This window comes from Panthera leo, chromosome E3 (genome assembly GCF_018350215.1).
Source record: "Panthera leo isolate Ple1 chromosome E3, P.leo_Ple1_pat1.1, whole genome shotgun sequence".
In the NCBI taxonomy this organism is placed as follows: Eukaryota; Metazoa; Chordata; class Mammalia; order Carnivora; family Felidae; genus Panthera; species Panthera leo.
This window is the reverse complement of record NC_056694.1, coordinates 16782134-16805711: the sequence shown is the minus strand read 5'-3', so window position 1 is coordinate 16805711 and position 23578 is coordinate 16782134. Positions and strand designations below refer to the sequence as shown.

Genomic DNA, 23578 nt, shown 5'->3' with positions numbered 1-23578 from the left:
TTCACAATGAATGGGAGTGGGGAGCCTGCAGTGGTGAGAAGGGAGTAGGGCAGGGAGAGGGAGGGGGAAGGCCCTGGTTCCCTTTCTCTCCACTGCCAGGGGCCCAGTCTACCTGACTGGCAGTCATAGCCCATGAGGCCTTGGCCAAACTGCCACAGCAGTTCTCCTAAGCAAAAATAAAGCTGCTGTTCCCACATTGTGCTGTGGCCAAAGTGTGCTTGCTTCAGGCTCCTGTCCTGAGACCTGGGTGGGCCTCCACCTCACAAGACCTTCTTTTCTGGAGACAGAAGCCATGTGGCTCTCCACTCATCCACCTCTAGCTGGTGCTTCTCAGTCTTCCAGCCTGCATCCTGCAGTCCTAGGGAGAGGTCATAAGGGTGCTGCTGGGACTGCTGGAGAGAAGACTCCAGGCTGACCCGGGGGAGAGTGGTAAGGAGTGGCACAAGCCAGGTACATGCTCTGTGCACTGCCCAGGCTCTACCAGCCTCTGCGGGGTAGTTTCTGGCACAAAACGGGGCTAAAACCTCATCTGGCTGCAGCATGAAGTCACTGAGTTAGTATATGGAAAAATGCTGGAATGGAGTAGGTGCTAAATGAAAGATCATCATCATTTGTGAGCCTCCCCCCAGTTCTTCAATGCCAATTGGGATTATACAAATTGCTAACATGACACAGCCTCTGGGACCATTCTACCTCCCTACCCTACTGATGGGGAAATGAGGTCCAGACTTAAGATCACAGAGAGAATCCAGGTCCTCCACCTCAAAGCTAGAGGGTGGGGATAGCGTTAGGCAGAGCCTCTGGGGAGGAGGCCTCAGAAGCCAAGGAGCCATGGGGCTTACAAGTGTTACCTTTCAAGAACTTTGGGAATAGCTTGTCCAACACTTGGTGTGTGTCCCTGACGATGACCCAGTTGTCTTTCTCAGGACCTGGAGGGGGGTGCAGACCCAGAAGTTCTCAGGTCCCCAAGTGGAAGAGTCCTTCCTCTCTCTATGCCTCTTTGAGCCATCAACAGTCTACACTGTGAGGTGCTTACCTGCCCGTACTTGGTTCCTCAGTTCCTCCAGCCCTCTTGGGAGGGGCCCATCTCCCTGCAGGGCTTCAAGCACCAGCCCGTGTGTAGCGGCCCTTAGGATGGTTTCAGGGCCTGCCATCTGGCTCAAAACAACTTGCACCTGGTCTGGAGAAACCCAAGACAGACTGGTGCTAGGGAAGGGCCACCTCCCAAAACATTCTCAAACTAACCACCTTGTTTTATCCTTGTCTGCCCTGAGGCCTTGGCCTGCATGGATGGAGGCTATCTTTCACCCTTTTCTCTTCCAACTTCTCTCCTGTTGTTCCCAATGTCTGGCCAAACTGAAATGCCCAATTTCCAAATACAACTTTATAGCAGCTCACGAGGTGGGTTTATCTTGCATGTCCAACAAGAAGAAGCATCTTTTAGCACACAACCAGCAGACCAGTAAACTCCAATACTTGTTTCCTCAACAGGTGACTCCGGATGGGAGAGAATAGTTCTCCAGGGGTAACCAAAGGTCATAATCTTATATGAGTATGTTGCAATCTACAAAGTGCTTTACTTAATTGCCTTTCTCATAAAAACACACAGGCAAGTAAAGCAAGTACACAGGGACAAAGTGCATTTCATTGAGGCTTGCAGCTATAGTTTGAATTCACCAAGTTTTAGTCTAGAGCTCCCTCCAGGATACCAGGCAGCCTCTAAACTATTCAGGGCTTGAGGCTCTGGAGCTGGTGGAATGAGAAGTTGACCTCAGAAGGGTGAATCTAATTCTGGAAGAGCACGGCACACTTACTTTGTGACAGGTCCCAGTGAAGGAGGTAGGGCTCTTGGTGTCCCTCAACCAGCTGCTGCAGGTCAAAAACACTGAGGGAAAGAAGAGAGTGAAGGGTGGGAGGAGGAGAAAGAAAAGCAGGAGTAACCATCCAGTCAACTGAACTGTCCTTACCTCATCTGTCCTTCACCTACTTCCCATCTCTCAGCCGTTACCCACGTACCCCATATCTATCTTTTTCTTCCTGCATCTAACAAATATATCCCTTGTATTTGCTGTTACAACCCTGCTCCCCTCAAGCATCCATGCTGACCCCAAGTCTGCTCAGTAGAAATAAAGAAACTAGAATAGAGAGGTGAGGCCCTATCAGGGGAGGCCAGAGTGTAACTGTAATAAAGAGCATGTGCGGGGAGGATGGGAGGGCAGTACTGATGGGTGGGAGACACTGAGCCACTTACCTGGAGGTCAAGCGGTGTAGGGGGACCCCCAGGGATAGAGACTGAGACGGCCAAAAACCTGTGGGAAGCTGGATGTCAGGAGTCAGGATGCCCAGACAGGGGGAGAGACTGGGAGACAGTACTTGAGACTAAGGGGGTGGATCACCTGTCCACAGTGGCTCCATCTGATTAGCTGAAGTGGGGCCAAGTACCTCTCCCCTCTGAAGGAAGTGCTTCAGGACCAGCCGGAGTCGGCCTTCATTCAAGGTCTCTATGACAAGGGCTCGGACTGCCCGGTAATTGGCGTAGATGTGAAGGGCAGTGAGGAAGAAGAAACAACCAAGGCTGAAGCTGGGGTGAGAAAGTGAGGTGGTCAACAGGGACAGAGACCCAGCTGGGCACCTCTTCCCTGCCCTTGATCCCGGCTTACCCAGGGCAATCTGACACGAGGGGAAGCATCAAGAGGCTGACCAGGAGCCCTGCCAGGTTTACCAGTGTCTCCTATAAAAGGCAGAGGGGTTGGAAATTAGAGGTCTTCCTTCCAGGCCAGGCTGCATATCCTTGAGTGCCTTTCATCACATTCCTCCCTGCTCCAGAACATCCCAGGGCTCCCTACACTGATGAGGGTGCCTTAGTAAGTTTTTAATGTTTTTGTTGAGTGGGTTGTCATTTAAGATACGAGATGCTTCTCTGTCCAGGTACATACAATATCCTTGGAACATGTCTTCTTTGTTTTGCAAGAGTCACCAGAGTAGTCCTACGCTCAGGCAACTGAATGTCCACAGAATAGGGAAGTACTTTTATTTGGTGGCTTAAAAAGATTGATCCCCCTCAGACCCTTGGTATGCAAAAACTGGGAGGCACATCTGCAAAAGGGTCAAGGAACCATCCAGGAAGGCTCAAGATCCAAACCTCTTCTCTTGAGAATCAATGTTATTAGAACCCTCTGCTGGCTTGAGATAGTCTGACTGAGCTCACCCAAGGGTGACAAACATCTGCCCTTAAGTCATCATGAGGGAGGAAGAGTCTGGTTTGGTGGCCCTGACTAGTGGGGTCCAAGGGAGAGCTGGTCTTGAAGCTGGGAGAGCTCTTCTTACCCAGGTCTCCTGGCAAGGGGGCAGGCTGTGGAAATAAGGCAGTGGTTGTCATGGTAAATAAGAGATGAGACCTTGGTTGCACAGGAGCAGGAAGACCTCTTCTCCATCAGGTGGGAACAGTCATTTCCAGTGGCCACATCAAGTGGCAATAAAGCAACATCAGCAGAAAGCAGGGGCCTGCTACAGGGCTGAGCACATGTCCTGAGTTGCCCCTGAGATGTGTTCCTGCCTCTGCAGACTGAGGAAGCCCTGGGACTTGGAAAATACAGTTTGGGGACATGGGGAGAGCTGGGGGTTAGAAAGAGAGGTGAGAGACAGCAGACATGAAGCTGGGAGATCCTGAAGTGCAGGACACAGGTTATACTTATTTCTCTCTTCCTAACAACCTATGGAAGAGACAGCAGGGAAGAATTGGTTCAACCATTTCCTGAGAGAAGGGATGTGCCCAAAGGTACCCAGGGTCACTGAACCTCTGACTTATTTCCTCTTTAGAAGCCAATGAGTACCTCCTGTATGAGGCCACTGTAAGGATTTAATGAGTTCATATAAATGACATACTTGGCACATGGTTAGTGCTTAATAAATATTAGCTCGTGTTAATATTTTTAGTTGTGTTAATATTATTGAAAGGAGTTAGTTTTAAATTTAAAATTTTTCTATTTAGAAACTGAACAAAACAATTTAAGAGAAGAACAGAAAGTAGTACTGGACAGAACAGAGATTTCTAAATTGCTTCACTGTCAAAGAAAACTGTGTCACACTACTAACCTGGGCCTCACTTTCCTCTTCTGTAAAACAGAGATAATAATAGTATCTGCCTCATGGGGTTTGTGAGAATTAAACAGTGCAATGCACATAAGCACTTAGCACAGGGGTTTGGGGGGATCCAATACCTGTTGAATTCAGCCTTAGGGGTGTCCCCACCTCTACTTGAGGGTGCTCTGGTCTGATGAGGGGCTGGACCAGAAAGGCCTACAATACTGTCAAGTGGAGACCCCTGGCCAATGACCCCAGCCATCTCATATGCTGAGCACTTTTTGACTTGCCAAGTGCTTTAACATATGGGACACATGACCAGACATCCTCCTCTCAGTTTGGGGCTATGGCTTAGAGAGGGTGAAGGTCAGGGCAAGGGCCCACTCTTGGCCACACAGGGAGAAAGGAGGGGCTGAGATGATCAGCTTGGGCTTTTTGCCACTAGAACTCATGCCATCAATTTGAGTCAAGAGCAGGGACTTCTTCCTGTGTCTCCCCTATCTACCCTCAGGAGCACTTAGGTACATCTCTCCATATTCCCAAATGATGGTCTAACCTGCCTCCCCGCTCCAACTCCCAACCCCAATTCCAGCTACTCACCTGACTGCTATCCTTGGCTGACACATCAGCCATGTTGTTTCTCCGGGCCTGGTGCATGGTCAGGGCAGCCCGAGTGGCCCCACCAGCCACACTCACAATGCACTAGGTGGGGAAAGGGAGAGTGAAGGTCAGAATGGCCATGTGTTATGGCAACATACGCACCTCTATGGCTGAGCTGAGTAAATGACCCAAACCAGTTTGAGAAAACCAGGCACCAGGTGACCAAACAGCAAAATTCTGAATGCTGTCCTTAGTGTCTTGTTTTCATCCCCATACTTCCACTAGGTCCCCCTCCCCTCTTATTCCTGGAGAAAACTAAAGCTCTGCCTGCCGTATCTCCCTATGACCCAGTCCCAAGGAACTCCATTTCTTTCCCCAAGGTGGAGGCCCACAGACTGTTCTTAGCTCAGAACTTCCCCAGCCTGCAACTCCTACTTTGGCTGCACCCACCCCTCTGCTAAGCTCCCAGGCCCAGTCTGGTTTCCAACTTTGTGCTTACATTCTGCCTATAACAAATTCCTCTCCTCCTGTCCCAGAGGAGGACTAGTCAAGTCTTCCAGGCCAGTTCAAAACCCACAATGATGGTCCTGACCTCCCAGTGTACCTGGACCTCAATCCCTGAGATCTAAGATGGTAGAACTCATCAATGAGGGTCACTGATCACGGTCATCCATCTTATTATTTATCAAATCTCTTTTAGATGCCAGACACAGATTTAGTGCTGTGACATAACTTAGATATAACCCTTGTTCTCATGAAATCTACAAATCAATAGACAATAAATAAACAAGTTGTCATGCAGGCAGAAGAAATGTTCAAAGAGGAACGTGGTACAAATTGAGGCTGGAGTGACCTGATCACGTGGAATCTTGCAAACCTTGTTAAAGTCTTTATCCTAGGACCCACGAGTCAGGGAAGTGAACTTACTGGATTTCCATTCTTTTTTTTTTTTTTTTTAATTTTTTTTTTCAACGTTTTTAATTTATTTTTGGGACAGAGAGAGACAGAGCATGAACGGGGGAGGGGCAGAGAGAGAGGGAGACACAGACTCGGAAACAGGCTCCAGGCTCTGAGCCATCAGCCCAGAGCCTGACGCGGGGCTCGAACTCACGGACCGCGAGATCGTGACCTGGCTGAAGTCGGACGCTTAACCGACTGTGCCACCCAGGCGCCCCTGGATTTCCATTCTTAAAAGGATTATGGGCTGCTCTGAGAAGTAACTGAAGAGGGCAGAATGGAAGCAGGGAGACTACCTAGGAAGCAACCACGCTTTTCCAGCAATAAGGAACCACCAGGTGACACACAGGTGGAGTGGATGGGTTAGAGAGATTTAGGAAGGAAAAATAACAGAACTGAATAGAGGTTTAGCTGAGGGGGATAGCGGGCCAGGAAGACAGGCATGGATGACAACCAGCCTTCTGGATGGTGTACCTGGGGGACAGAGGTATTAGTCACGGAGACCAGAACTCTAGAAAGGGTGGGGGTGGTCAGAGAAAGTTCATGGCCCTATTCTACTCCTTTATTTGACAGATGAAGAGACTGAGGCCCTAAGGGCAGAATATAGTACCTAACTTGAAACAGATGGCAGAGCTCGCAATTGTTGGTTCACAGCTGCAAGCAATGGTTTTCTCTGGTGTTTCCTGTTCTGGGGTTGGAAGGGGTGCTCAGGGCAGCATGCCTGGGCCAGTTACTGGTACCTGGGCTAAATGTACTCCACACAAAGAACTGTTGTATCTGAAATGTCACCATGGAGAAGCACTGCTCTAAAGTGATTGTGAACAGATAGGTGCGCTTTTGAGATGGATCTTAACATGTCTTCTTGAGTCACTGCTCTGTGCCAGGTACTTAACCTTTGGTGAAGACAGGCTAAGCTCTTACTGAACTTTGCTATGCTCCAGTTTTCTCATTTGGATGCAGCCAACCTGAAGGAATTGTAAGGGTGAGCAGTTTGGCAGAGGAAGAGCTCACATTCACCCCATGTCACCCTCCAGCCTTACCATTCACTTTGTGTTTTGTCTTGCCACTGAACCATGACCCACACTATTCCTTCTGCTCAAAAACATCCACCGTTTACCTTAAACCCATTCTTCAGGACCCAGGCCCAGGCCAAGGTCTTCCTGCATCTCTTGACTAGGCCAGAACTTCTGCTCAACCCTCTTGCAGCCCCCTACACTTCTCATCTGGAATACCTGTAGCTATAATTCTATAAATAGTTGTTTAATTATGTGCAGCTTTCTTCAAAGAAGATATGGGAGGGCCCTGGGGCGCCAGGGTGGCTCAGTCAGTTAAGCGTCTGACTTTGGCTCAGGTCATGATCTTGCAGTTTGTGAGTTCAAGCCCCAGGTCGGGCTCTGTGCTGACAGCGCGGAGCCTGGAGTCTGCTTCCCCTCCCCTGTTTGGGCTGTCTCTCTCAAAAATAAATAAAAATTAAAAAAAAAAAAAAAAAAGAAAAAGAAAAAGAAAGGGGAAGTCCTATATTCCATGCCAAACATGCAGTACATACTCAATAAATATTTTACTGAAAGAATGAGAGCCTGGGAGCTGATCCCAAGATGTTGACACTGGACCACACTTTCTATATTTCAGCTCAGAGCTCCCTCACCAATCCTGTGACTTCAGACACTGTCTTAGAATATGTGAGGCACTAGAAGCTACCTGGCTGGAGTATCAGAAAATACGGTTGAGTCCGAGTAGAAAACTCTGAACTTTTCCACTTTTCAACAAGTGTTTTGAACACAGGGCCCAGGCTGGGCTCACCTGTGGGCCCACAGTAAGCCCACACATCACCACCAAGGCAGGTATAGGGGTGCCCCAGAGGTGGGTACCTTGGCCAGGTTGCTGGTACAGATGGTAATGGTGAAAAAGATTGGATAAATGGGAGCCATAATCTCGAGGAACATAGCTACATCGTTGAGGATATCAGCAAAAAGCCTGGGGGGGAAGGGATCAGAGGTTAGAGATCAGAGGTAAGAGACCTTCACAATAGAAGACTTCCCTCCCTTCGGTCTCAGCCCCTCCTTACCTCCATTGCTTGGCATTGCAGTCCAGTTTACTCCTGTTGGGGAGGAGAGGTTGGTTTGCAATTTGGATATAAGGAGAAAACACATCCTGTGGGCAATGCAGGCCATCCTTAGTCTGAGGTAAGGTCTGAAGGCTCAGCAAAATCCATACCCCAGGCAGACATCTATCCCAACACCTTATCACTGCTGCCTGAAATACCATTAGCTGGGAGAACCTTCAGTGGTCACTTAGTGTTGCCCCTTTGCTAACACATGATACATCTAGGAAAAAAACTGATTTGTCTTGTGGTTGCTCCTCACCCTCTTCCCCTCCTCTAAGAGGTCATCCCTGGGTCCCTCTTCCATCTCCCCGCCCCCCCTCCACCCCGCCCCATCTTCTTCCCACATGGTCAAGGGTACCCAGCAAGAAGTCCACATAGTTTGGACTGGTAAACAACTACATTTAGTGTAACTCCGGCTCAGAGAGGGGGACATGACTTCCCTCAGATCACATGGAAAGCGGGATCCAAGAGAAAAAAAAAAAAAAAAAGAAAAAGGCCAAGAGAAAGAGGCAGGCTCTGACATCCAGGCCTAGGACATTTCTATCACATGAGAAGATGGATACCTCTTCTGCCAGGCAGAGGGACTCCCTGGCCCGTGCACAAACACTCTTCTCCAAGAGTCCAGTGGCAGGGGATGTTGCAGCCCTCAGACCAGCTCAGAATTTAGCCCTGTTCTTACTTTGAAATCTGGAAGGAAAGGGAACACTCCTAGGTGGGGTATGGGACACACAAGAGGAACTCCTGAGGGAATAAATGGCAAAGGCAGGACTAAAACTGTGGGCCTGGTCTATGGCTCTGCCCAATAAAGCAGCTTGATGCTATTAGTTATAAGCTGTGCGACTTGGGTAAGTGACTTCCCTTTTTAGGTCTGCTTTGCATCTGTAAAATGTACATATTCAATCCTCTCTACAAAGCTGTTCTAAGGATTAGAGATGATATATACAGAGCTTGTGAGGCATGGAGCTGTTCACAGCAGCTAGTGTTTTCTGAGCGCTTACTATGTGCCACAATATGGTATGCACTTTGCATAAGCTATCTCACTGAACAAATTGTAGGTATTGTCTGCCTATGATTATTGGCAGATAATAAATCACTCCTAAGGTTGGCCAATACTGGCTTGAGGAGGAAGCAGGCAGCAAAAGATCCTTAAACTCTTCTAGATAAATGGGAAGTCTGACTCGATGTGGGGCAAGGATCTTGATTACTTGCCCAAGTCCACTCCCTACCAGGCTCAACAAAGTCCAATCAGGTATCTGAGCCACCAAAGTGGCTTCTGGAGTAAAATCATTCCTTTTGAATTAAGCACTATCCTGTTCAGGCTTCTCTTTCAACAAGCAGAGGACATTTAGAGCCTTGTGGCTGTATTTTTCCATGATGGGCAGCAGAGTGGCATATCAGTGCTCTTGAAGGCAGATCTGATCATAGCAATGGCTCTGTGGCTTCACTGGTAGGGTGATTCCCCTGGACTGGATACTCATGAAGGACTCCTTTGCTCTGATAAAGTAATTCCTAAGTCTCCCCTCCCCTTGAAACTGGTAGGAGAAAGGCGGAGCTGAAAATACAGCCAGGGATGAGACAGACATGACCCCTGCCTGGGGAGAGTGGCCAGACCAGGAGACAAACTCACCCTTTCCACCAGGCAAAGATGATGCGGCCCAACATGCCAGTTGAATCTGGGGGAGAGAAGCACTGGTAAGGAACAAGGGAGAGCCTTGGGGGCTGTTGAGCCTGGCAGACCCTGGCACTGAAACAGATGATTCACCTTGGGTCACTGCTCTAGGAGCTCAGTTTGGTACAATAAATATTGGATAGACAGAGCTGTATGATGGGGTCAGAAGTGTCTAGACTTAGTAGTTCCTCAGTATGTACCCAAGAGAACTATGCACCCATGCATGCCAAGACACGGACCAGAAACTTTCTTTGCATAAACGGCAAAAAACTGGGAATAACACAAATGCTCACTGACAGCAGAATACACAGATAGATTCTAGTACATTCCCTCAGTGGCACAGTAGACAGCAGGCAAAATCTACCACTCATATCAAAATGGAGGAATCCTAGTAATATAATCTTGAATGAAAAAGTAAGCCATGAAGACTACATAGAACAAAATACACTTTTCATAAGGCTTTAAAACTAAGCAATACAGTATTTTGGTATATATATCTATATGGAACACCTATTAAAAAAAAAAAGGAAAAGCAAGAAATCTTGTGTGGAAAGTTGAGAGGTTTTTGTTGATATTCTAGTTCTTAGGCTGGGCAATAGGTTCACAGGTGAGTTTTAATTTAAATTTTAATTGATACTCATTAGAGTATAAATTTTAAAAACGGGACTTGAACTGCAGGTTGATGACAAAGAGCTGGGGGCATGGGGTAGAGGGAGAGGCTTCCTCAGGCTAAAGAGAGTCAGAGAAGTCTCTAGAATCAGCCAGACCTTCATTTGAACAATAAATGCTTACTGGCTACTTACTTTCTGCCAGACACTATGTGAGGTAAGGGGAATACCAGTGACTCAGAAGGTCATGGTTCTGGACTCAAAATCCAGTGTAAAAGGAAAACAATCAGTATGAAAAACAATGATTTAGACCAAGGATCAGTTAACTGTGGTCTGTAGTCTTCTACTCCCTGTTTTATAAATAAAGTTTTATTGGAACATAGGTGTGACCACTCATTTACAGACCGTCTATGGCTGTTTTTGTGACATGTAGCAGAATTATTTGCTGTGACTGAAACTATAGAGCTTACAATGTGTAAAATATTTATCATCGCATCCTTTACAGCGTTTGCCAACCCCTGATTCACACCCTTTATACTGAGAGTAGCACTCAGTAAGTTCAGGAGGGGGATCACAAAGGACTGTTTGAGAACCAAACAATTGGGAAGGCCTCATACAGTGGACAGAGGACTCTTACCTTGTTTGGAATTGAAGGCATGGACCCTTAAGTGGCAAATGCAAGGAGAAGAGAAACTAAGCTGTGAGGAGGGTTGGAAGTCTCCTACAATATATAAAGGTGGGGACCATAAGATAGCCTTCCCCATTCTCCACTGGAAAAGACGTACTCACCTCTTGCCACAACATCTATCCTTCGGCAGTGAGGCCTTCTACGTAGACAGCTTTATCCAACCCTGGGCTTGAGGAACACCACTAAACACTCTGGTGGACACCTGAAATCCCTACTTCTTTCAACCTTCAAAACAATCCTATGAACTTCCAAGAGAGCACTCCCTTTCACAGATGAAGCAACTGAAGCTCCAGGAAGATAGTCAATAAAAACGGGACATTTTACAAGAAAATCTGCATTTCCTGCTTTTTTGGAAGAACCTGAAGACATGGCAATACTGAGCCTGCCTTTCATTACTACTGCAACTGGCTGGGGCTAAGCAGTGGCTACCTCAGAGGAGGCATGTGTACAACACATTTCTCATCAGGTCTGCTCTGCTCCTACATTTCTGTCCCCTTTGTGTCCCTGGAAATAATACCCACCAGGTGGCTTTACAGGCTTCCTCCCTCTATCACTTATCTTACCCTCTTCCTTTCAAGTATATTTTATGCTCCACAAAATTTTTATTGTTCTACTTAAGATTCTTGTATTGGATCAACTTAGTGACTCTGAACATGCTCAGATTATTTTTACTTGTTGAGGGAGCTCACTGGGCCAGATTCTCTTTTTCTTCCTTCTGACTGCACACTCACATCCCAATAAGGTGTATGTCCTGCATACAAGGGCCACTAGGTAGAAAGGGGGCGTATTCTACCTTCCATCAACAGTCTGCAGGGCCCTTGTCAGAATCTGGAAGTTGGCACTAGGATGTAATAATGACACATACCTTCCTATTATCTCAAAGTCAACACTGTCCACTAGACTAGGAAACTTAATTCCTACTTGCCTCAGTTACAATTAGTTGAGCTGTATGATCTAGAAATTTTTGAGCAGCAGTAAGGGATCAGCTGTCTACAAATTGTACAAGGCTCCACTCTCAATCCCACTGGCAAAAGTCAGTGGTAGTTAAGAGTGGGACACAGGAGTCCATTGGTGTGGGTCCAAATCCTGGCCCTACATTAACTTAGGCCAAGTGGCTAAACCTCTCTGTGCTTCAGTTTAATGAAAGCTTGTTTTGATACCAACAGCAGGCTTTAAGAAGTGGATATTTCTGCATATCTTAAAGTGATCTCATTTTTTTTTTTTTTTTAGTAACTTTAAGACATACATAGGCAACATGTTGGCAAAAAGAGTAGGGTACTTAGAAGTGACATGAAAACATCAACTACTGAATTCCAAACACCCAGCCTATAGCAGAGCAACAGAAAAAGTCCAAATTAAGCACACACTCTGGTTCAAATCCATCTCCTATAAGTTACTGGCTGTGATCCTAGCCAAGTTACTTTTTTCGTGCCTTAGTTTATCTGTAAAATGGGGATAATGACAATACCTATCTCAGAGCTACTGCAAAGTCAGTACACTTAATGACTGGCAAATAATAAACACTGTGTCAACTATTATTATTAAAAGAAGAGGTAGCTACAACAAGCCACAGATTACCACTTCTCCACTGTCAGAGAAAGGGCTTCTTTCAAGAGGTGACTCACATTTGGCCACTTTGCTCAGTCTTAATGGTAAGGATGCAAGCATGGGCTTCCTGATCCTCTAGAAGATCCATGGAGGCTCACCAGAGATGTGGCCAGGCTCATGCTGAAAAAGGGCCTTCCCTTGGGTCTGATTTAAGTTCCCATTGGGAATAGTAATAAAAGACAAGAGACAGTGGAGACAGCCACAAATCCTTTTCTTCTCTACTTCACTCTCTAGGTGGCATGGTACCAAACCATATGCTTTACTTTTCATTAGTGGTTTTTAAAAATGCTGTACACATCCAACAGACGGTTATAATAATTATACCATCATCTAGTATTCCAAGAGTTTCCAAAATGCCTTTCATTCTTCCCAGAACCTCCTCTTTCCTACTCAGGACTATTACAAAATTGCTTTTTTTCTAGAACAAATTTCCCACACTTCTGGAAGCTGTTGGTTTTATTCAATAACCATAGTCTTATGCAGCTCTACACAAAGACTAGGGGTAAAGGAGGGGAACGATTAATTTAGCGATTCAAGCTCCAGGTGATTTAGGGACTCTGAACAATATGTATAGGGAACTGAGTGTGGCTGCAAAGCTGGTGCTCAGGATGAGAGCATTCTGGTGGTGGGCGACTAATTTTCGTTGAATAAAGCAATAAAAATATTTATAATTAACCCAGCTGAATTTTGTTTTTTAACAGGGCACAAGGCACTGTTCTAGGAACTGGGGAGAGTTGGCTCCCAGATCCAATCAGGCACGAGTCCGGAAATATACACATCACAGCCCAGTACTAGAGGCAAGACCACTGGGATGGGGAAGGGAGGGGCTGGGCTTCCCAGTCAGGGCAAAAAGAGGCCAGAGAGGTGGCAAGGCTGACAGCAGTGACAGGCGAGGCCCCAGGGGCCCAGCTCACCTTTCACCAACCAGGTGGCAGTGGCAGCTGAAACAGAAGCTTTTGCGTTCCCCACCCCTATGCCCAGCAAGACTGCGTGGGTGGCGAGGGAGCCTGAGAGGCTGGAAGCAAAGGCCTGGAGAAGAAAAAAAGGTGGGGTGAGGAGTGTGCGCAGGAGCACGATGGCCTAAATTCTATTTATCATCAGCTCTTCCAGATGTGTGAACTGAAACTTGTCACAGTCCCGCTCTCGGCCTCAGTCTCCAATCTCTAAATGGGGAGACAGAGGTGGCCCGCATTGCCTCCCTCACCCGTGGATATAGGCTCCCCCCGACCCCAGTCGGCCGGGCTGACCTGCACGGAATCCCATAACTGGTAGGGCAGATAGTCCGGGCTGACGCTATCGGGGAAGCCCTGAGGCAGGAACACGGCTATGAGGCTGGAGAGAGGTGGTGAAGCAGTGCCGAGAGCACCCCCTGCGCCGCCAGCCAGTCTTTGGGGTTTCACTGTAAAGGCCCCGGAGAAATCCCACCAGCGCCACCCCCAAGCTTCCCACTGCAGACTCCCGTCGGCGGCGGCGAAACAGCCCCGCGCCGCCCCGGAACCGAACTGTTCACAGCACAGTGGGCGATTAAGATTCGTGGCGTCAGCCATCTCGCAGCTCTTCCTTCAGGCCCGCTAGACAGGAAACGTGGCAGGACTACATTTCCGGCTTGGCTACGGCGGCTGTAGAGGTGCAATCTTTCCTCACCAAAAGGTCGTGGGCATTTGCGTCCTCCTTTGTGCAGCCTGGGAACCAACATTTCCTCTCTTACCTCCTGGCTTCTCTGAGGACACCCCAGGGCTGGTCCCCGCCCTTTTGTAGCTGGGCCGCCCGAACAGTGGGAACGGTTTAGCCTGCCAAGTCCTGCAGATAACCTGCTTTCCTGTAACCCGCAACTATCAGTTTTGGGGAGAAGGAAAGAGGGCATCCCTGGGGAACCGTTGTGTTTGAGAACCAGTGCGGCCACAGAATTTTTAGTTGTGTGATTTTGGGAAAGTCAGTGTCCCTCTCTGGGCCTCAGGTACTTTTGTTGTTGTTGTTGTTGTTGTTGTTGTTGTTGTTGTTGTTATGAAGGCAGGGACTATATATTACTCCTTGTTTTATCCCCAGAACCTAACACACAGTAGGTGCTTAAAAGATACTATGAACGCATGCATGGATGAAAGAATGAACTAATGCATGAGAAGTTGGAGCAAATGATCCCTGAGATCCTGGGCCTTACTCATGACTGGAAGAGTATTATTTCTGAAAGGATCTTTAGGACATCCGAGGAATGAGAAAATCAAGGGGTTGTAATTAATAGTCTCAGAAAATGAGAAATAGGCAAGAAGTTCTTGTGTGTTTACTGGGGTGTTTATTGTGTGTTTATTGTGTTTATCCATGAAATTGAGGGGAGAGTCTAAAGACAGTGTTTCTGTCTCCCAACTCACCCCTTTTTCTCTTTCCCTCTCTCCCTTTCTCCTTCCATCTAGTGCAATGTACTGATTCCAAAGTTGAAATTTGCTAAAAGTGACCTCTCTCTCTCTGTCTCTCTTTTTTTTGAAAGCGGAAAATAAAACATCTGGGTTTCTTAGTCTGGCATTCTTGGACTCCCATAGTCTGACTCCCTGGTTGAAACTTCTGATTTTTCCAAACTGATAAGGAAGCATAAGGCAAGTGAGGGCAAAGCACAAGCCAGCAACCCCCTACACCCACCCCAGGTGGGATATATGTGACCTTCCTCAGGCACTCACAGTTGCCCAAGAACAAAGGAAAGGGGAAAACCAATGGATAATTGATACAGAGCACAGTCATTCAGGACATGAGTCTCCATAAGTTTATAAATGTCTTAGTAAATTATAAGAAAAAGGCCATCTTATCAATAGCCTAACCTCCAGAAACCCATAGACTCAATTTCCTGGAGCCCTAACACTACCCTCCCCTCCATGGTGATGTGGAGAATAAAGGCAAGATGAAAATACAAATAAAATTAAATTTATAACCTGCAGCCCATTGACAAATATTTGAGATAGGCAGAGTAAAACATTCCTCCAATAAACTCCCAACTGTCTTGTCATAATGTTAATATCTTACTAGAGGGAAAACAACTTTAACTTGACAATAGCAATGCCTCCAGTATGGTAGGAGTCCTCTTTAGCATATGAAAGTCTTTTGGAGGTCTCCCTTTTGCCTTTACCTCCCCCAAATCCATTGTATATAATTGGTCACTCATCACAGCCCTAGTGCAGCTCTTTCTGCTCACAGGTCCTGTCCCTGTGCTTTAATAAAATCACCTTTTTGCACTAAAGATGTCTCAAGAATTCTTTCTTGGCCATTAGTTTGGACCCACCACCACTACAAAACCACATCAGACTATCCTCTTGGACCTCAACCTGGAAGCCCTTCTACCCCGCTTCACCTTATCTGAGACCTACACAGAGTCTCCTTGCTGCTAAGATAGACCTGGGGCACTTCATTATTATCATTATTTTTTTTTTTTTTAAATTTTAGTTTCTTGGTAGAGTGAAGAATTGAAGGGTTACAAACATATAATATTTTACATATGTATGTATGTATTTATGTTTTTATTTTAATTCCAGTTAGTTAACAAAGTGTCATATTAGTTTCAGGTGTACAATTCGGTGATTCAACACTTCCATACAATACTTGGTGCTCATCACAAGTGTTCTGCTTAATGCCCATCACCTATTTAACCCATCTCTCCACCCACCTCCACTCTGGTAACCATCAGTTTGTTCTCTATAGTTGGGTCTGTTTTGTTGGTTTGCCTTTCTCTCTCTTTTTTCCTCTATGCTCATTTGTTTTGTTTCTGAAATTCCACGAGTGACATCATATGGTATTTGTCTTTCTCTGACTGATTTATTTTGCTTAGCCTAATCCTCTCTAGTTCCATTCGTGTCATTGCAGATGGCAAAATTTCATTCTTTTTAATGGTTGAGTAATATTCCACTGTGTGTGTGTGTGTGTGTGTGTGTGTGTGTGTGTGTGTAATATCTTCTTTATCCATTCATCAGTCAATGGACACTTGGGCTGTTTCCACAGTGTGGCTGTTATAAACTACTATATATATTGCTGCTATAAACATTGGGGTGCATGCATCCCTTTGAATTAGTATTTTTGTATTCTTTGAGTAAATACCTAGTAGTGCAATTGCTGGATCATAGGGTAGTTCTATTTTTAACTTTTTGAGGAACCTCCACACTGACAAATGTGTAATATTTTAAGTGTTAGCCTCTGTGAGTGCACTGAACTCTGAAGCCAACTGCTATGAATGAATTCCCTCAGAGGGCCTTAGTTTGAGTCTAGGTGTTGTAACTTAGTATCTATGAGATCTTGGACAAGTTTCTTAACTCTCTGTTTTTCAGTTTCTTCATCTGTAAAATGGGAATACTACTAATAAGACAATAGGGTTGGGATGAATATCAAATAAGTTATATATGTAAAGCTTTTCAAACTACGTTTGGCACACAGAATATGCTATTTACGTGTTGACCATTATTTGGAGTTAATGTCAAGTATTCAAATGTAGGGCTTTTTCCTCCATATGAGGCAGTTCAAATGGCCCTCATGATTAGCATCACCATATAATTCATTATCCAAATCAGAATTTTTGAGAGTGTCATTAAAGGAGGCACTATTAATAATTGCATTTATTAATTGGGAAAACAGACTGGAGTTGTTCTGGGCAAATTGCTATATAGTATCACAGTAATTATGGGCCTCTCAGCTTTACTGACCACTATTGTCCACATTAACCTCCCCCTGCTCAGATACCATGGCAGCCCTTATTTAACTGTAGCACTTATTTAACTCTCAGCATGTGCTTTCTGGAGCCAGTTTGTGTTTGCATTTGTTAGGTATCTATGTCTTGTCTTTCCAAATGGACTGTAAGTGTCTGAAGACAAGGACTCATCATACACTTCTTTGAGAAGTGTCCAGATCAGTGACTTAACAAAGAGATGAGTGATTGTTCCCCTTTTCCTACCCCATGAAACCTCTTGGCAGCCTGCATTCAACAGTATACCAAACACTGAGCAGAATATTACAAACTGCTTATCTCCTTGACTTTACCCTCATTGATCCCCACACTTCCACTGCTGCCTCCTTACAGTCCACTGTCCACGAAGTTTAAAGTTCCTCTGCTTAAAACCTCTTAGTGACTTCCAATTACTTTTATGGAAGAAACACTCTCCTTCAAATCTTTCAGTGGTTTTTCTTCACACTTGGAGATAAAAACACAAACTTCTTGTCTTGACCCACAAAGCTCTGTAGATTGGGTCCTGCCCTACTTCCCAAATGTTTTCCTTATAATTAAGTCATCCTCTATTCATGCCACTAGAACATAAACTCCGGGAGGACAGGAAATTTGTCTTTGGCACTGAATATATATCCAGTGCCTGGCACAAGGTGGGTGGGTGCCAAATACCAAATAGTAGAATGAATAAATTTATTCTCTCAGTAGTCCTTGTAAAGTAGTTATTATTTTATTCCTTCTTCACAAACAAGGAAACTAAGATATATGTGGAGTGACTTCACTGAGGTTACAGAGCTGAAAAGTGACAAAATCATTCATTTATTCATTTAACAAATATTTAGTGAGCAGCTGCTACTCTTCTAGGCACTGAGGCAGGACTCATATTTGAGGCTAATGATTTTAGAAATACACCATCTTTTTAATTTTGTATTTTTTGTGAGAATTATAAAAATAATAGAAGGTTGCATTCTTTCTGTGAAATAATTCAAACAATAATATAAATAGATAAGATCAAGTTCTCCCTCGACATTTATCTCTTTTCCCATTTCCCAACAAATATTAGTCAATCCCCAGAAGTAAACATTGTGTACTATTCTACACAAACACGTGCGAATGCGCGCATTTGTGTAGAATAGTACACAATGTTTACCACACAGAGAGAGAGAGAGAGAGAGAGAGAGAGAGAGAGAGAGAAATATATAGTTTTACATTTAATCCTTACTCCCATACTCCCATACTTGCAGCCTGGGGTAGCCTGCTCTAACTATGATTCATTTAACATTATAATAGAGATCTTTTCATATCAGCACATATATATCGACCTCATTTATTTTAATAGCTGCATGTCATTCCATACTATGAATGTGCCATAATTTCTTTAATAATTCCCCATAGTAATGGGCATTTGGGTTTTTCTACCTTTTCATTATTACAAATAATTTCATTCTTTTCTTTAAAATAGAGTTCAAGGCAGAATCATTGGGTTGAATCGTATGTGTATTTTAACTGAAACAAGTTTTGTCAAGTTATCCCTTTAAAAAGCTTTACCAATTTATATTCCTACTAACAGTGCATGAAAATGCTTGTCATAATCAATTTATATATATTTCTATTGTCCAAAAAATTTCCCTTGGGCAGCTTTGCATTTTAATCTCCACTCTTGTGTTCTTTTTTTAATTAAAAAAATATATTTAAGTTTATTTATTTATTTTGAGAGAGAGAGACAGAGAGAGGGAGAGAATGAGCAGGAAAGGGGAAAAGAGAGGGGAACAGAGGCTCTGAAGCAGGCTCTGTGCTCACAGCAGAGAGTCCAATGTGGGGTTCAAACTCACAAACCGCAAGACCATGACCTGAGCTGAATGAAGTTGGACACTTAAGCAATTGAGCCACCCAGGTGCCCCTCTACTCTTGTGTTCTGATCTGCTTTTTTCACTATAGATCATTTTTACCTATTCGAGAATTTCATAGATATGGAATTATACTGTATATAATCTTTTATGTCTGGCTTCTTTAGCTCAGCAGAATTATTCTCAGATTCATCCATGTTGTCATGAGTACCATTAATCTGTTACTTTTCATTGCTGAGTAGTATTTAATTGTGTGAATATACCACAATTTGTATATCTATTCAGTGGTTATTGGACTTTTGGGTTGTTTCCTTTTTTTTTTTTTCATGAATAAAGCTGCCGTGAACATTTGCATTTGCATGTAAGTGTTTTTGTAGACATGTATGTTCATTTCTCATGAACTCCACCTAGGAGTGAAATTGCTGGGTCATGTGGTAAGTGTATGTTGAACTTTATAAGAAATTGCCAAATTGTTTTCCAAAGTGGTTGTAACATTTATACTCCCACTAGCAATGTATGAGAATTCTAGTCATCCCATATCCTCACCAACACTTAATCTGGCTTTTAAATTTTTAGTCATTGTAGTGGGCATGCAGTGGTATCACTTTGTAGCACTAATTTGTATTTCCCTGCTGAGTAATAATGTCGAATGTCCTTTCATATGCTTATTGGCTATTTGTGTATCTTCTTTGTGAAATATCTGTTCTAGTCTTTTGGCAACTTAAAAAAACAGACTGTTTCATTATCAAACTATAAGAGTTTGTCATAAATTCTGTATACGTGTTCCTTGCCAGGTTGTATTGCTATCATTTCCCTCAGTGGTAACAAATATTTTTTTACCCTAGATAAATGAAAACATGTTCACACAAAAATCCGTATAAAAATATTTATAGCAGCTCTATTCATACTTGCCCCAAATGCAAATAATCCATATGTCCTTCAGTGGGTAAATGAATAAACAAACTATAGTGCATCCATGTGATGCATACCCAGCAATGAAAAGGAACAACTTATTGCTACTTGCAACAATTTGCCTGAATGCTAAAGGCATTATTCTGAGTGAAAGAAGCCACACTCAAAGGTTACATACTGTGGAATTCCATTATAAGACATCCTCACAAACACCAAATTGTTGGGATGGAGAACAGATCGGTGGTTGGCAAGGTTTAGGGAGGGGAGTGGGGGTGACTACAAAGGGGTAGCATGAAGGAGCTTTATGTGGTGATGGAAATGTTCTGTGTCCTGATTGTGAGAGTATGAATCTATGTAATAAAAGTCATAAATTGTACACCAAAGGGAAATCAATTTTTCTGTCTGTTAATTAAGAACATACTATAAACAAAAAAGTAAATCAGCAAAGCCTTTATGAATATATATGTACCTATAAATGTTGGTTTTTGAGTGAAGAAAGATGTGACAGGAAATAAATACATCTTTAATGCTGGTTACTTTGTTGGGGGGAGGAAACAGAAACGACCAACTTTTTCAGTGTACATTTTTGTATTGTTTCAAAATACTTCAATTAGCATGTGCTGATTTTGAAATTTGAAAAACATCTACTGAAAATGGAAAACTTTAGGAAAATATTTAAAAAGAAGAAAAGTATTTCTGCTTTGTTGCATACTTGATGATATGGTTGAGAACAAGACAGATGTGTCTCCATTCTTATGGAGCACGGCCTTGTAGAGTACAATTCCCCACATCTTACAGGTGGTTCATCTGCAAAATGTGACTACTATTAGTCCCTGTCTAATAGGATGTTTTATAAGGAGAAATACCTCAATACATGCTTGAAACCATTTCTGACACAAATGATTAATGTAGCTGCTATTAATATATCATCAATGAATTGGAGAATAATTATCATCACATTTTTGTGATGATTTAAAAGTATCTCATTATCCCCAAAATAGAAAAACACTAATTCAAAGGGATACATGCACCCCTATTTTTAGAGCAGCATTATTTATAATTGCCAAATTATGGAAGCAGCCCAAGTGTCCATCGATAGATGGATGTGGCATATATATATACACACACACACACACACACACACACACACATATATGTATATACCTATGTATATATATATACATAGATATATAAATATTAGAATCTTATTCAGCTATAAAAAAGAATAAAATCTTCCCATTTGTGACAACATGGATGGAGCTTGAGAATGTAAGTGGAACTAAGCAAAGTAAGTCAGGCAGAGAAAGACAAACACTGCATGATTTTGCTTATAAGAGGAATGTAAGAAACAAAACAAGCAAGGAAGAGAGAGAGACAGAGAGAGAGACAGAGAGAGAGACAGAGAGAAAAGTTACCAGAGGGGAAGTGGATGGGGACATGGGTAAAATGGGTGATAGGGATTAAGGAATGCATTTGTCATGATGAGCACAGGGTGATGTATGGAATTGTTGAATCACTGTATCACAGGTCTGAAACCAATATAACACTGTATGTTAACTATACTGGAATTAAAATGAAAAAAAGGTATCTGTCATGTTAACAGGGAGTCAATTAATATTAGTTTTGTTGGCCTAAATTTTAATTTTGGAGCATGGATACCAAGATGTGGGGCAGATGACAAGGACCTGTCCTCGTTTGGTTTTCTAGGTCTCCTCACTTATCTGCTTTTCTTGGCCTTGCTATCTTTTAACTTCAGGGAAACCTCTCCCCACCTTCCCATCTCCTGATTGACCTATCACCCTCCTTCAGAACCTAGATGCAGGGCGTTTCCCTCTTAGGCTGACACTTAACTCCTTGTCTACATTTAGCTTAGAGAGGGACATACATACCCTGGAAAGTGTGGGTGAGACGTACATAGCACTGTTGGACCTGAAGGTGAGCCAACCTGGGACAAATGTGATCTCAGAGCAGGGAAGACTTGAAAAGTGTTGGAGAAGTGGTCCTGCAAGGCACCAGATATCTTTAAGGGGGATGAGAGAATTCGGGGAAATACCCAGGAATGAGGAAAAAGGATACTTAAATTCAGTCTCTTTCTCTAACCCAGGCAGATGGCCCTTCTTCAAGCCAATAAGGATCTCATTTCCAAAGGAATGAAGGAATTTAATATTCTGCTGGATCAGCAGGTAAGCCCAGGTACTGTTTCAAAAGAACAGGCCTGACTCTTTGTGGGTGGGTGTGGGCAGACAAGGGAGGATAATTTGGAGCTGGGAGAGTAATGGTGCAGTTAATGGGAACAATTAGAAACAGAGGATGCAATTCAGAGACAGGAAGATGTCAGAGTTTGTGAGTTATTCCTGAATTGCACTGCTGAACACATTCTCCCTTGCCACCCCCTCATCCTGCAGGTCTTTCCTAATCCTTCTATCCCTGAAGAAGCCATGGTGACTATAGTGGATGACTGGGTGAACTTCTACATCAACTATTACAGGACACAGGTGGTGGGGGAGCAGCAAGAGCAGGAAAGGGCTCTACAGGAACTTCAGCAAGAGCTAAATACTCTGTCTGCCCCTTTCCTGGCCAAATATAGGGCCTTCCTGAAGTCCTTGTGAACATCTGAATCACCCACTGCCTTCTCTCTAGCCTGGAAATCCAGGCCTACATCCATAAGAAGCCCTTATATCCTTCCTCTGTGTTCTTCAAGTGCTCAGGCTCTGACATTTCATGGTGTTACTCTACCTTGACACTTTAATAAAGACTAAATTGGTTTGCTGGTCTTCCTAGCTATTCTGTTCTTTTTCAGTTGTCCGTCCCTGATTTGTGTAAGCAGTTGGTTCCTTTTCCTTTAGCTCTGCTTTCTAGATATGATCCTGGATACTTAATTCCTTAGAGCAGAGGATAGTAGCCTTACTATCCTCTTACTTAACCACTGGGTAGTACTAAAATAGCCTGAAGAAAGGCCAGGAAGGCAGAGACTAAAGAAAAAGTTGCAGGGGGAAAGGGTCGTCAAAAAAAAAAAAAAAAAAAAGAAAAGAAAAGAAAAAAAAGAAAAAGTAAAGAAAAAGCTCTCCAGAAATGTGGTCCTGTGGCATTCTTGTTGAAAGACACGTTGTTGGAAGACAATTTATTCATTTAAAAAATTGTTTTAAATATTTATTTTTGTGAGAGAGAGAGGATGAGCAGGGGGAGGGGCAGAGAGAGAGGGAGACAGAATCCAAAGCAGGCTCCAGGCTCTGAGCTATCAGCACAGAGCCTGACACAGGGCTCAAACTCACAAACAGCAAGATCATGACCTGAAGTGGGAAGCTTAACTAACTGAGCCACCCAGGTGCTCCATGACTTATTCATCTCAGGCTCAGTGGAATCAAGAGGCCACCCATCTCAATTTTCCAATTCCTTGCCCATAGCGCCTTAGCTTGAAAAAGTTCTAGGATCTCATGACTCTAATACCACAGAATACCTCCCTGTAGTATTTAGAGTTGAGGGGGATCATGGGAAACATTCAATACATCCCTTATTTTTCAGATAGGAAAACCGTTGGCTCCATAATTCCTCAGACTCAAATCCCAGGATTGGGAAGCAGAGATCTTGCCTGCCTCTGCTGTGCCAACCTTCTCCTGTCATTCCCCGGACTAGCTTCCTTTCTCTTCAGCCTTTAAACCCTATAAGCATCATCATTTTAGGGTTCTAGGGTGGAATCATGGCAGGGCCAGGTTCACTGGGTTTAAAAATCGAAATGAAAATGTTAGCAAGGAGTGTCCTGCAAAACTTTCTGTATCCAATAACCAGGAAAGTCTCTGATGGGCTCAACAGGA

At 44.0% G+C, this 23578-nt stretch overlaps 2 protein-coding genes across 7 annotated transcripts; one reads left to right on the top strand and one right to left on the bottom strand.

Annotated features, from left to right (window-relative positions):
* Nucleotides 1-8: 8 nt before the first annotated feature.
* Nucleotides 9-14011, bottom strand: RUSF1 (RUS family member 1). 3 transcript variants are annotated; one of them, XM_042921442.1, is made up of 14 exons: nucleotides 13565-14011; nucleotides 13232-13346; nucleotides 10659-10742; nucleotides 9372-9417; nucleotides 7706-7738; nucleotides 7509-7614; nucleotides 4684-4785; nucleotides 2661-2731; nucleotides 2397-2581; nucleotides 2252-2309; nucleotides 1815-1885; nucleotides 1037-1180; nucleotides 852-929; nucleotides 9-358 (listed from the first exon to the last, which is right to left on the bottom strand). In XM_042921442.1, exons 1-14 carry the CDS (start codon nucleotides 13862-13864, stop codon nucleotides 261-263), a joined length of 1491 nt encoding a protein of 496 aa, XP_042777376.1. In that variant the 5' UTR covers nucleotides 13865-14011; the 3' UTR covers nucleotides 9-260. The 3 variants fall into 3 exon arrangements, with proteins under 3 accessions (XP_042777376.1, XP_042777378.1, XP_042777377.1); XM_042921444.1 differs by lacking the exon at nucleotides 1037-1180; XM_042921443.1 differs by lacking the exon at nucleotides 10659-10742 and having other exon boundaries at nucleotides 13565-14010.
* Nucleotides 13959-22540, top strand: LOC122209524 (alpha hemoglobin stabilizing protein). 4 transcript variants are annotated; one of them, XM_042921446.1, is made up of 3 exons: nucleotides 13959-14123; nucleotides 21871-21949; nucleotides 22172-22540. In XM_042921446.1, the coding sequence occupies exons 2-3, from the start codon at nucleotides 21875-21877 to the stop codon at nucleotides 22373-22375; spliced, it is 279 nt and encodes a 92-aa protein (XP_042777380.1). In that variant the 5' UTR covers nucleotides 13959-14123; nucleotides 21871-21874; the 3' UTR covers nucleotides 22376-22540. The 4 variants fall into 4 exon arrangements, with proteins under 4 accessions (XP_042777380.1, XP_042777382.1, XP_042777379.1 ...); XM_042921448.1 differs by lacking the exon at nucleotides 13959-14123 and adding an exon at nucleotides 14181-14274; XM_042921445.1 differs by lacking the exon at nucleotides 13959-14123 and adding an exon at nucleotides 21620-21701.
* Nucleotides 22541-23578: the final 1038 nt, after the last annotated feature.